The sequence below is a fragment of the Cyprinus carpio genome, chromosome B20 (genome assembly GCF_018340385.1).
Source record: "Cyprinus carpio isolate SPL01 chromosome B20, ASM1834038v1, whole genome shotgun sequence".
Lineage (NCBI taxonomy): Eukaryota > Metazoa > Chordata > Actinopteri > Cypriniformes > Cyprinidae > Cyprinus > Cyprinus carpio.
In genome coordinates, this window is record NC_056616.1 from 26464510 (window position 1) to 26478488 (window position 13979).

General features: G+C 35.0%; 1 protein-coding gene across 4 annotated transcripts in view; it reads left to right on the plus strand.

Annotated features, from left to right (window-relative positions):
• Positions 1-13979, plus strand: part of LOC109113763 (kelch-like protein 29) — a 249645-nt gene that overhangs the window by 132681 nt on the left and 102985 nt on the right. For all 4 annotated transcript variants that reach the window (XM_042747377.1, XM_042747376.1, XM_042747379.1 and 1 more), the window contains 2 exons: positions 8605-8752; positions 12552-13055. In XM_042747377.1, the coding sequence (XP_042603311.1) occupies positions 8605-8752; positions 12552-13055 (652 nt within the window). The remainder of the gene's footprint in view (positions 1-8604; positions 8753-12551; positions 13056-13979) is intronic.

Sequence of the window (13979 nt, forward strand, 5' to 3'; positions counted from 1 at the left end):
AAAACTGCATATTCTCTAATTAGGGGCAGAATAATATAATATATTTTTATTATTATATATTATTAATATTATTATTTTGCCCCTAAATGGAGAATATGCAGTTTTGTATGTCGATGTCTCATTGGTTTTTTTTTTTATATCTATTTGTCTTTAAATTAATTCATTGGGCTAACGTTGCAAACTCTAGTAAATTTATAATTTTGTCCTTAAAAAACACATGCTTTATAAACCCAGTACCTTGTAAACACAAATTAGTTCTCAGAAGGACTGATCAAAAAATACCTGTGTGCTCTTACTTCCAGAAGATTCTTGAAGCAGCCAATCAGATTAGAATTTAAGGTGTTAAGAAAGTGTGCAGTATTCCACAGACGGTCAGGGAACAGACGGTAGCCAGAGCGTTTGAAGCATGCTGCACACAGAAATGGCAAGACCTGGTTAAAAACAGCAATTCCGAATGGATTGGCTGGCAATTTCTGCACACAAAAATACTGTTTATTATTCCAAAGTTGAGTTTACTTGGTTTGCCAAAGATTACTGGCAGAGATTCTTTCTACGACACTCTAGAGTTTAGTTTGAGAAACTTTCTGCTTTTCTCTGTCAGTGTCATTTTTTGTATTTTTATTATTATTATTTTATGAGGTTTATTGTAGTTTTTAGTGATATTTTGAATTGGTTTTAATTTGTATGCTTTCCATTTTCATTTTCATTTTAGTTTTTATCATTTGTATTAGTTTTTAAATAAGTCTGTATATTTTTTTAAATTAAAAATTTTAATTCAAAATTATGTTAAACTCAATCAAAATTATGAAATGTTGCCTTGCCAACTCAAATAATTAAATAATAAATAATTAAGAGTTAATTAACAGTTAATGAGCATGTTTATGGTTTCCGATTTGTGGTGTAGTCATATTTACGGTTGCTCTACGAAATTGTTTGGGCAATTTCCATTTATTTCAGTAGGAATCCCAGAGATTGAGGGTTTCCCATACATATTTCACTCACGTTCAAGTTGGTTGCATGAATTCGCTGCGCTGACAGAATCTGCTTGGTTTGAAAGTGACTTCTGTATGAGCAGCACTTTATGCATGACAAAATTTCATTAAAATGTCCTGAATGTGACCATACCTTTACTCAACAATAAATATGATAAAACTGCACTGTATTTAGTCTCTTTATATGAGGATTCGATGGTCTAAGTGAGCAGTTCCTGGTCAGAATAAGCTTGCAAAGTGAACGTGACCATGCTCATTAATGTGTGTCTCTGGTAGGGCTGTGTTTAATGCTCCACAGATGCCGTCAGGTAGCTCATTGTGTGCTCAGCCCTTTAAAACAAACAGTAGCTCTGAACTGAATGGGTTCTTCAAGTGCTCGACATCGCTATTCATCCTGGCATTCGTTTGATCAAGAGTCCTTAGGTTACCCAAGGCAGAAGAACAATAGAGGGGTAAAGAAGCCCTCGGGGCCCCTGTTGGATAGAGGGCCATTGTCTGCTGTCCTCCTGCCGTTGATGTGTGGTGTGCTTTGGTGCGTCGGACAGGACGGTGGAGTGGAAGGAGATCTATTGGTGCTGGATCTCCCCAGCCCCTCTGTTTATTTGAAAAAAGAGCCTGTGTTCGCAGAGCTCAACGCTTGTATTCTTCATGTTGGCTGGCATGCGTGGTGAGCCTCGCCGTAACACGAGAGCTTTGCAGGACGTACAAAATCAGGGGGTTTGAAGAGGGGCTTGAATTGCATTCATTATTTCTTCCAACTCAAAAAGAAGCTCTTTGTTGTGATGTGAAATCATGATAGGCTCACAGTGGCCTATTTCGTCAATTATGCTGTGTAAACATGCACGCTTTTCTAGTTTTATTATTTCTTTACATAGGATGGATATATTTATATATATATATATATATATATATATATATATATATATATATATATATATATATATATTTAATGTATTTTATATTATTTAGGCACTTATAGGCTGTAGTTTGACAGTATGTTATAATTCATTATTCAAATGTTATAAAACATTTTCTTATATTTATATTGTTTATTTCTTACTCCTTAACAGTTCATCAGGCTCTTAATGATTTAATCTGTGCCATCTTTTGGAATATCTGAAGGCCATGTACCATAGTTCTTAAAGGGTTACTCCATCCCAAAATGAAAATTTTGTCATTTATCACTTACTTCCATGTCGTTCCAAACCCGTAAAAGTTTCTTTCGTCTTTGGAACACAATTTAAGATATTTTGGATGAAAACCAGGAGGCTTGTGACTGTCCCATAGACTGCCAAATAAATAACAGTGTCAAGGTCCAGGAAAGTATGAAAAGCATCGTCAGAATACTCCATCTGCCATCAGTGATTCAACCGTAACGTTATGAAGCGATGAGAATACTTTTTGCACACAAAGAAAACAAAACTAATGACTTTTGTTATGAAGAAACAACCGCCTGCACATTTAGAACTATTAGCTACTGTACAACATGCCACAGCACAATTGGGATAAAAATCTTGATAGGGAAAAATCTATTCCCTTCATAGATTACCTAATATAAGTTCTACAACAAAAAATAAGCCTACAATAAATGTGATAAATTCTAGTAAAGGTGATCATGATCAGATATTAATAGGCCTATATGTTAGTGCTGGTTCAAAGTCTTTTTAGTTTATTTGCATTTTTTTAGATACTGTTCGACTTTCTCCATAGCAATTTAAAGTGACTGTTTCTCTAAATAATTCAAGTAGATCACATATTTGACCATCAGGTTCACGATAGGAAAGGCTTGTGGAAATCTCATCACACTTCTCTCGCGCGCTGGTGAACACATGCAGAGTATTCGGTGATTTGCGTGATGCTCAAGAACCAGTCATGTTGTGCTGATAACTGCTCCGTTCAGTTAGTGCATGAAGTTAGCTCTTATAAAAGCGCAGAAGGCGCAATTTAAATAATTAATTAATAGCGAGGTTTCCATTAACCATGGTATAAACATGGTTGGGCGGGGGGGTTACAAAAAATATGCCCCGTATATATATATATATATATATATATATATATATATATATATATATATATATATATATATATATATATAAATGGTATTATTATTATTTGTATTTTTAAAGGAACCATTGATATGTCCTTTTTGAAAGATACCTTATTCGTATATTATATAAACAACTATTTTTTTTTTCTTTTATTTTATGAATTATTTGATCCTTCACTAAACTCTGCTATATTGCTCTTTTTTACTCTATTTTACTTTAATTTTATTATATTTACTTTTACTTAATTTTGTTTTGTTATTAAATTAAGGAGTAATTAGATTATTTATTTATTTATGTATTCATTATATATTTGTTATTATCCAAGTATCCTGATCCTCCATTGGTTGTTAGTGAATAAGATGCTGGGTTTTGCATTCATTGAAGCTCTTTGTTGTGATGAAAACATGAGCGACTTGCACTGGTGAATTTCCTCAATTACACTGTGAACTTTTCTAGAATTTTCAGGTTTTGTTTGTCTGTGAATGTATGTATCTTTCAGCTAAGGCAGTGCGGGATTACTGTGTGCATGCTGGCCTGCTATAAAGAGAGCTAGTTCACTGCCGTGGCGTACGGAAGCGGGTAACCATGGTGATATTTACCTCAGCTCCATGCTTGGCTGCGGCGCTCTCAGATAAGGTCCTGTTGGAATAGTTTCTGGCCAATCTGGCTCCTGCCAGAGTGAGACACATCCCCCGGACCTCATTTGTGCACCTGTATGAGGAAAATCATAGTGATTACATTCTTCAAATGGCCGAGGATTGATTGACCCGTTATAAGTGCCATACAGTCGGGCGACCTGCTCATGCATTAAAAATGACATTTAAGAGATTACGTTGTAGAAGTTGTAGTCTTTGTAATGTGCTGCAGTGGATATGTTTAATGGAGGAAACTCTTGAGTGATGTGACACCATTAGCCTGATAAAAAAAAAAAAAAGATTTGCATTGAGTTCATTTTTGTCTGAGAGCATCTTTGCTTGAATGAACTGACCCGTCACTAAAGTCTGTACCCTTTGGTTTCTACTGCCAACTCATACATGCTTTACAGCAATGATCTGGATATTTTAAATATTTTTATTTATTTAATAAACCTGTATCTTTGTTTTTAAATTTAATATACATTTTTTAATTTTACCAAAAAAAAAAAAAAAGATAAATATAAATGTTTTTAAGAAACAGTGATGTCCTGCCTGAAATATACCTTATATAAGTGTTTGTATTTTGTAAAAAAAAAAATTTAATTTTATTTTTTTATTGAATTTTTTCTTTTATTATTTATTTGACCTTTTACTTAACTCTGCTTATATTTTATTTTATTTTATTTTATTTTAACAATGATTTGAACCTTCACTAACTTCTAAAATGTATTATATTTATTATATAATTTATTAAAAAACATATTATTTATTTTTAATATTATTTTTTTTTATAGGTATTTGTAACTTAGGGGTAAATTAGGCAATTGATTGCTTGATTAATTGATTTATACCTACATACTGTGTTCTAATCTCTAATTCTAATCTCTATTGGTTGGCGACTAGTGAATAAGAGGTTTTTGCAGTGAAAGAGCATGCACTGAACTGTTAGGTCTGTGTTGTTTGTCTTGCATCATGAGCGTGTCGTGTGCTCACAGTGTCCTTCACTCCCCGTGGACTAAAAAGACAGTCCTCCCTGTAACTAGATGCTCTCTACAGAAAAATCCCAGGCTGCAGCCGACTACAAACAGTAAACTTCTTTGTGCTGAAGAGCATGAGTGCATTTATTTATTTATTCATTTATTTTTGGCTGCTTGGTTTTGCACAGGACACACACACACACACACTATCCCAGGCTGTTTTCTGTTGAGTCAGGGAAGCCATCTGCCACACAGCGATAATGGCCCGCCAGGGATGCGCGGCCTGGTATAACCAGAGATGAATTAAAATGCGAGAAAATAGCGAATGCTTGGCTCCGCTCGAGTCCTACCACGTTTTACAGTGTCTGTCATCACCCGCCCCCACTGATGTCAGCAGATGCCTGTAAAAAGTCTGAAATGTGCATTTTATGCGTTTCTCACCAGGTCTGTGGGAAAATTTGATATGCAATATTGTGTTTTGATACAATCGTGCTTATAAAAAACCCGAGCCGGGTGAGGAAGATTTAACATTTTGTGACAGCTGGTCGTAGGAAATGCATAGGATTATTACAGTGGAAAATACCACGTCATAAATGATGCATTTTTACGAGGATTAGAAAACACTTGGGAGATGAATAGGGCAAAAAATGGAAAAAGCGAGAGGCTGTGAAGAATTATTAGGCTTTATAGCATGTCGAGCAACGTGCTGCGATCATGAAACGAGGTAACTGTTGGTCAACGTAAGGCATAAATCAATCCTGAGACAACAGCAGCTTTGTTTAGTCTCTGGCCTGTTATGTCTTCAGTTGTTCATGCAAAGTTTGTCAGGTTTTGTGAACTAGGACAAAGTTGAGGTAGGTGGGCTTCGAATGTCTGGACAGACAGAGAGTCTAATAGGTCCTTTTTTATCTCCCTGGATCTCTCCATTGGGATTTTTTGGAGGAAACTAGACTTTGTTTGGGTATTGCTTAGAGTTAGTGTGTCTCTATGTGCTGCTTCGGTTAATTAGGTTTATTTTTGTGGTTTAAAGATATGATAGCTATGCCATACTGCATGGTGTCATCTTGCTTGCCGAATAAGAAATTTCACAAATATGTTCCTTTATATCTACAGACATTTTATTTTATTTTTATTTTATTTTATTTTAAAAAATTAAATAATGAATGTAATTTTATATTTTATTTTAACATATTTTAAAATATATAACTGGTAAACTATTGATTGATTGATTGATTCATTCATTCATTCAATCATTCATTCATTCATTCATTCATTCATTCATCTAAGTAATTATGCATTCTTTTCATTCTTATATATTTGTTTATATTAACCATGATATCAATTTCATACAAATTGATTTTTTTTTAAACCTTAGGAGCTCAAATTAAATTGAATATATTAACATGTTCATTAAAACAGTTCCTTCCACTTATTATTTATTATAATTTTTTTTAGTATTTAGTATGTATTTTATTTTAGTATCATTGATACACTATTATAGTTTTTAGTAATATTTTGAATTAAAATGACCAGTTATGGTATTTTTATATAATTTCCAGTTACATTTTCAATATTATTTAAAGTTTTAGCAATTTTGTTGTGTATCATTTGCGATTTTTAATGGTTTTCATTTGCTTAAATACATCTATGTATATAGATTTTATTAATTATTATTTTAGGTTAAGGTTAATTAGTTATTTTAATACATCAATTTAAACTAAATTAAAATGGCAACTATATATTATTTTATTTGAAGTAGTAGAACCGTTTTAATGGTTTTCGATTGTAGTTTCAGTATTTTAGTTAGCTATAATAACCCTGATTTCTCAGTTCTGTGGCTTGTGTTGTCCCAGAACTCTAGAATTAGTACGGTTTTGAAATGTATTGATCAAGCTGGAAAGGTTTTTGCAGCAGCACTTAAGCCTCAGGGTTTGCAGCACTTACCGTCTGGAGGTCGACCCTCTGCATGCGCACGCACTAGTCATGATGAGATGTTTCGTTTGTTGATGATGTCAACATAGAGCATAACCCCACAACAAATTGGCTTTGGGCCGAGGTGACAGAGATGCATGATGGGTAAATTGATGAAGTAAAGCGCAGGTCAGGGAGGATAATGGAAGAGAGGAAAACACGGCGGCTGGAGCAAAGGGTTGATGACGGGGTCTTTTCCATTAACTCAGGGGTTTTGGGAGCGATGCAGGGTTAACTCTCCTCATACATCGGGCCGGATCACTCCGCCTGCCTGTTTGACACCGCATCTCAACTCAATAAAAGTTGAGCAAAGGAAAGCAAGTGAAGCAAAGTCTCTAAACTTCCTCTGCTATTAATCTTAACTTGAGTTGTAATGCCTTTTTCCTGTTTATTTTACTTTTTTTTTTTGTGCAGCTTCGTTCTCCCACTCCTTCATGCCAAATAATCAGCAATTGATCCTTCTTATTTAGCTGGCTGTTTTTATGTATGCATTTCGCTTTTGTGCCTCAGTGCACAAATTCCTTGTTTTTCATTGTGCACTATAAATGCTAAGAAAATGCTTGGGTAACAGCTTCATAAAAAATAAATATCAAAAACTTTTTTTAATTAATTATATTATATTATTTTATATTATATTATTTAATTTAATTTATTTTATTATTTATTTTATTTTATTTTATTTTATTTTATTTTATTTTATTTTATTATAATTTAATATTATATTATATTAAAAATTATTTTATTTTATGGCCATTTAATTATTAATTGCTAGCTTAATTTGAATTTTAATTATGTTTATATTATATTATTTTATATTTTATTTTTCTATATTTTATATTTTATTTTTCTCTATTTTATATTTTATTTTATTTGTTATTATGATGGTTTTGTTTTATGAATTGGCCATTTAAGTTAATTGATATTTGCTAGAAAATGACAGCTTAATTTGGAGTAAATGCACATCATTTTTTCTTATTTTCATTTATTGTATTTTATTTTATTATTTCATTTTATAAATAGGCAAATTAAGATGAATTGTGAATTGTTATAAAATGACTTAATTTGAATGCCTAATTTGAATAAATCTATTTTATTTATTATTTTATTTTTAAATATTATTTTAATGAAAATAACAAAATCAGACAAATGTTTTAAACTGTATTTAGACACTTTTATCAAATTACAAATCTCATATAAAGTAAATGTAAAGTGAACTGACTTATGAAATATTTAATTAGACCTCCTGTGGTTGATCCAAATATAAAACACTCTGCGATTACGCTGTTTGATGAAGACTTTTAATCTTTCTTATATTTTGGGCTGGGTTTAAATCTCATTTTATGGTACTCTGTAAATGAAAGGATTTTAATGAAGGCATTTAGTAACTGTCTCCACGACACTTCTAGTTTTCTTGCTCTTATACTAAATAATTAATCACCAATCCTAGTCTGACATGAATACTTCTAAGAACTTGAGAAATACTGATTATAAGAGCCAGACTCCTTCACAATGTGTAATTAGAGCCTCATAATTTCAGCCTTGCAGAAAATGCAGAGGAAATCGCTATAACCAAACGTAAAAGCAGAAACCTGACATAAACACACACAAGTGTCATTTACATATTTTAATTACAGTTATTCAAATTTATATTAGGGTAGATTATAATTTATTTTTTTTTTTTTCGGGAATAAAACGTAATCAGAATCTGGAATTGGTATGAAGTAAAATTGAATTTGTAACAACATAAAATGACCCATTAAATCCAGAGTTTATGAAGCCGAGTAATTGGCTCTGCTTTTCCTAATTTATTTAGCCTTTTCTTTTTGATTTGCTATGTTTTAAGGTGGTTTCACACTTGTATTTGTCCTTTTGATTCCCACGCTCTGTTGGTTTGTCAGCATGATTGAGTGAAAGCCCCACTGATAGAAGCTGTTCTGAGTCATATAGTCTGATCTCAGTCGAATGTATTGTGTCTTCACAGGCGGCGGGTCTTTCTCCCGGTGAGACACAGACTCCGAGTCTCCTGTTGGCTCCTGGAGTGAGATGGGGCCAGACCCCCATCAACCAGTCCACCCCGTGGGAGACCGACGAGCCTCCCAGCAAGCAGCACAGAGAGAGCGACGCCACAGGTACGCCAGCACCTGTCTTCATCTGTTCCTTCATACAGATCAACAGACAGGAAAGAGTTTGTTTGCCTTGGATGAGTTGCTCATGTTGTTGTATTCTTCATTTGAAAACTGCAGCTACTGTATATTTATAAATGAATTCATAAACAGGGTTTTAAAACAAATCAGGGAGGTTGGTAAGAATTTTTGTTTTAAAATGTCAATTTATTGGATCAAAAAATACAGTAAAAAATAGTAATATTCTGAAATACAACTCAAAATACAATTTAAAATGATTGTTTTTTATTTATTTCTGTGATGCAAAGTGGAATTTTCAGCATCATTACTCCATTCTTCAGTGTCACATGATCCTTCAGAGATCATTCTAATTATTTATAATTATCATTATTGAAAACAATATTTTTACAATAATATTTTAAATTAAAATAATTTTTTCTACTACTACTACTAATAATAATAATAATAATTATTATTATTATTAATATCATCATTATTATTATTGTTGTTTCTGGTAAATAATTAATTCTAAGTAGTTGCTAAAGGAATAAACTGTAGTGTGGACAAGTCGTGTCTATTAATCTATTGTATATTTATATATATATATGTTTGTATTATTTATATTTGTTATTATTTGATTTGAATTAATATGTATTTTATTTTATTAATTGGCGGTTTGAAGTTAATTGTGAATTGCTAGAAAATGACAGCTTAATTTGGATTAAATTTCATCACTTTTTATTTTATTATTTTCATTTGTTGTGTAATTATTTTTTTGAATTTTATTTTTGAATAGTCTATTTAATCTATTTAATTGTAATAATTAATTTGAAGTAAATTTGCATCACTTTTATTTTATTGTTATTTTATTGTTAATATATTGTGTATTTTATATTCATATATTTAGTTTATATTTAAACTGTGTATTTTATACACGTATTCATTATCCAAAGTGACTTACAAATAAAGCGCATCACATTCACATCTCCGTATTTGGTTGCGGATTGTTCAGTTGCTTGTGGTAGAGGTGTGTCTTCAGATGGAAGGGAATGTGCTCTTGACCAATCAGCATCCAGAACTAGAACTGGTCTCAGATTCATGAAATTACCATATTGACATGAACCTAGTTATGACTTGTCCCTGCTCAAATGAGCTTACATGGGGTCATTTGTGTTGACTCTTTAGATATTGCTTTGAAATTCATCATGCCGTAGCATCAAACGCATGAAATTGAGGCAGTAATGAGGGGCCGACCAAAGTAATGCACATTACACAAACGTTTCCTCGCATCAAATCTGAATGATCTGTTAATGAAGACGGACTGCTGGCCTTAGCCTCTCCTGAGTGATTATATGTGGGAAACTGGACATCGCTGTTGAAGAGGACAGTTGTGTGTGTTTTGTACGGGTTTCTCTCAAGCCCCCCGGGGCCTCCACAGGGGCCCCCTGCTGAGGCGTTTAAGCAGGAACCGAAGTCTCGCAGAGGGAGGGAGCGTTAGCATTGTGTTGCGCTCTACAGGGTCCCACTTCCGGCACCTTCCCCGAAACACAAAGTGAGATGTCACTCAACTTCCCTCGGTCGACGGCACTCGGTGTAATATGACATATCTGGAGCCCAGATCTGCTTCCCATTAGCTCAGAGACAAAAAAGCTACATAATTACTCTGCGGGCATTAATTAATCATGACGGTTAGCAGTGCCTTGTGAGGAAGTCATTTGGAAAAAAAACTTTTCCCAAACTTTCACAAAGACTTTGCTCTCTCTTATGCCGTCGATTTGAACTTTAATTTAAATTCAGCAAAAAAAGACCCTTGTTATAATTAGTGGTTGATTTAACTTAAGAGATCTAGACTTTTCTGAAAGGACAAAGTGCTCTTATGAAACAACTATTTTATCCCTGTGCGCATTGTAATTATATGAGCAATCAACGCTAGGATCCATACTGCTAATTTCATTAGCTTTTCAGTGCTGAAGCCAGGGCTATAATTGAGTTTCATTCTTATTTATTTATTTCTTTAATAATCTAATGATAGATTTTTCGTCGAAAGACTTGATTGCAGTGCACAAATCTGCAGAAAATGCTCTGGGAAGTAAGTTTTTCGGTTAATAGCACTTTTGTGTCTAATAGACTAGGAAATATTGGACTTTTTTTGTTAGCGTGTCCGTGGCGGTTGAAATTGAGTGCAGCTATCCTTTAGTTTATTCTGAATTATGCACGCACCTCATTCAGGCTGCGGTGAATCTATTCCCGCTAGTATATTTCCGTCTCTTCAGACTATAGTGCGGTGAAGGCCAGTGTCATGATTAATGTTTTTTAATCTTTTCCCCGCCTGGTGTATTTTATGTTATGGACATTCATTGTTGAGGAGCTATTTTTACAGCAGAGGAGGAAGGGCACAGGGCCACAAGAGCACATATTCATGATAAAAAAAAAAATGTGAGTAAACTGAGTAAATTTCTAGTCCAGCGTAACTCAACACACTTGAGTTCCTGCTATACAAGAACATTACAAATCCATGGATTTCAATGCAGATGGTGCATCACAAGTATGTAAAGTAAAAAACACAAGGGTTTGCGGTAAGGGTTTACGGTAAACATTCATTGACCAATGAGAATTCCAAACAGGTCCAGGTTTTCAGGAATCCAATTGGCTGTATTCTTACTTGATTTCAGACTGACCCGACTCTTTCCACGTTCTCGAAATGGATTTTACACTTTCATATAAATCAAACGCTCCATCAGAGGTTTCTCTAGTGTGCAAGCACCCGTAGGATCTGCTATCATAACTCTGTCTGTCTTTGAAATTATAGTTGTAGTGTTGAGATGAATATAAACAGTAAGAGGAAGTTTTTGGTTCTTGCGTACACTCTTGTTGTAACCTTGATGCATTACTGCATTGGCGAATGACTCTGATGTGACCCTCAAAAGATGAATAATGGATAAAGAAATAAATGTTTTCCAGTGGATGCCCTTGTCACAGCGGAAAATGGAGTTGTTATGAGTAAATCCCACATCCAGAACCAAACCCTAGTTCTGGGTTGACTCAAACATCGACACCACTAGGTCACTGCTGGAAAATGAGAAAATCTGAGAAGAGTCAGACCTCCATGTGCCTCTGAAGAATTTACATCACATTACAAGACCACCTATTAGACAGTTCACTTCATTTGTGCTCTGTTCTTGAAAAATGGAGAAAAAAAAAATTTAATGACTTGTACAGGCAGATGTTGTTTAAATGCCAATGTCTGCTAATAGCTTCTACTGTACTTCTGAATAGCTAGAGCGAATAGGAAATCTTGGTTCACTGCATTGACTTTACCATGGATAGTGGTAATAAATTTACATCAACAATAACTTTTGATTAATTTAATGTGCCCTTGCTAAATAAAAAAGTTAATTCATTTTTAAAAAGTGGCCCAAAAGCTTTCTTTTATACTTTTTTTTTTTGAATGGTTAATCAGAATGTGTTATTCTTTGGGCCATTGCAGGTAATTGGCAGCCAAATGCTTATTACAGGTCCTATCTTACATTTTGTTTTGTTTGTTTCTCATTGAATATCCTGTTTCACTTGAAAATTGTCTCATTACTAGAGGTAATATCAACAGCAATTCACATAGACTTTAAATGAAGCTCCTCCAAATAACATCCAAAAGTTTCTTCTTTGGTTATTTAGCAAACACCTTCTTACCCAAGGTGCATAGATGCCATAAAACAATAATTGAGTTTCCCCCAGATGAAGTGTATGGCTGAATGTCAAGTGTGATGTTGGTTGTTCTTGACTCTGTTTTTCCGTTCTTACTCCGCAGGGCCCCCATGGGTGCCTTCAGTGGTGGTGGCCAGTCAGCCCAGCCTACTGGCCCATTCGTATGGGATGCCTCAGCCGCCCGCCTACAGCCAAGGAGTTTCCGTCCAGTCTCCCGTCATCGGAGTGACCCCGGCCATCCAGAGCCCCATCCCACCGCACCATCCGCTCATGACCGCCCACTTCCAGCTTCCTCCCCTCTCCTCCCAACCGCCCAGCAGGCTGGTCCTCAACCTACAGAACCAGTCGCCCTATGCCACCAGCCAGCCGCCAATCACCCCGTCGCCCCTGACGACGGCCGGCCAGGTAGTTCACCCCTCCCCTCAGAGCGTGGTGGGAAATGGTCACATGACGCACCCGCTCATACAGCCTCCTGCTTTGCCTTCCGCCACACTGCCGCTAACGAACGGCCAGGCGACAACCAATCAGGAAAGTCCGAATGGGCTTCAGATGCTCCGTACGGTCGGAATGGGGAAGTACGAGTTCACAGACCAGAGTCATCCGAAAGGTAAGCGGTTCCCTTAGCTTGTGCGTTTGCGAGTAACCAACATGTCCAAGGATGTCTTTGTCTATGTATCTTTTCCAGGGAAATGCCCACAAACGTGTCAGCGAGACGTTGTTAAAGCCTGCTGAGTAACAGCCGGCGGTGTAAAAGCATCTCCAAGATCATTGATTCAGTCCTGAAACAACTGTCACATAAGCAGACCTTTTCCTCGCAAACATTTATGCCAGTTCCTGAGAGTCTCCTGCTGTGAATTCTTGACGGTTTTCAAGGCTGTAAATCGTTGTTTGTACAAGATAACCTTGGACGAGAATCTGTCAGTCCAGAAACAGATGTTACGTATTCCCTGAGCAATTTTCACATTTAATGAAGCTTTTAATCTAGGTTTAGATTGGCTTTCTAAGCTCATTTGATTTTTTTATGAGCTCTATAAAATGAGTGCAATTTACTTTCCACATCGATGCAACTTGCAATTGTCTCTTAAGATCCAAAAGAGCCAATTACATTAGACTTGCATGCATTTTTGAAATGTAACTGCTTAAAGCACAGTTAAAGCAGTGGCACTGAAGCTGGTTTGCCTCTCTTTTTGTGAAAACTAAAGTAGACTAATGTGCCATGTGAAAGGCTCCGCTTATTTGTTGGTCTAAGCTGGTTTACGTTGGTCTAGCCGATCTTCCAGACCGACCAGCCCAACAAAACTGACCAAAACTGATATAAACCATCAGACTAGACCAACCTAGCTAAGACCAGAAAGCCACCTAAGACAGATTTAAGCTATTTTTGTAAACATGTTTTTTTTTTTTTTCTGATACAATCATATATTGATTTATTTGATTTGATTTTTATGTTGTTGCAATATTGCATTGGTACTTCTTGTCCTTTGTTTGTTCATACATATTACTTCCTAAAGTAAATTCAGCAAATGGAGAA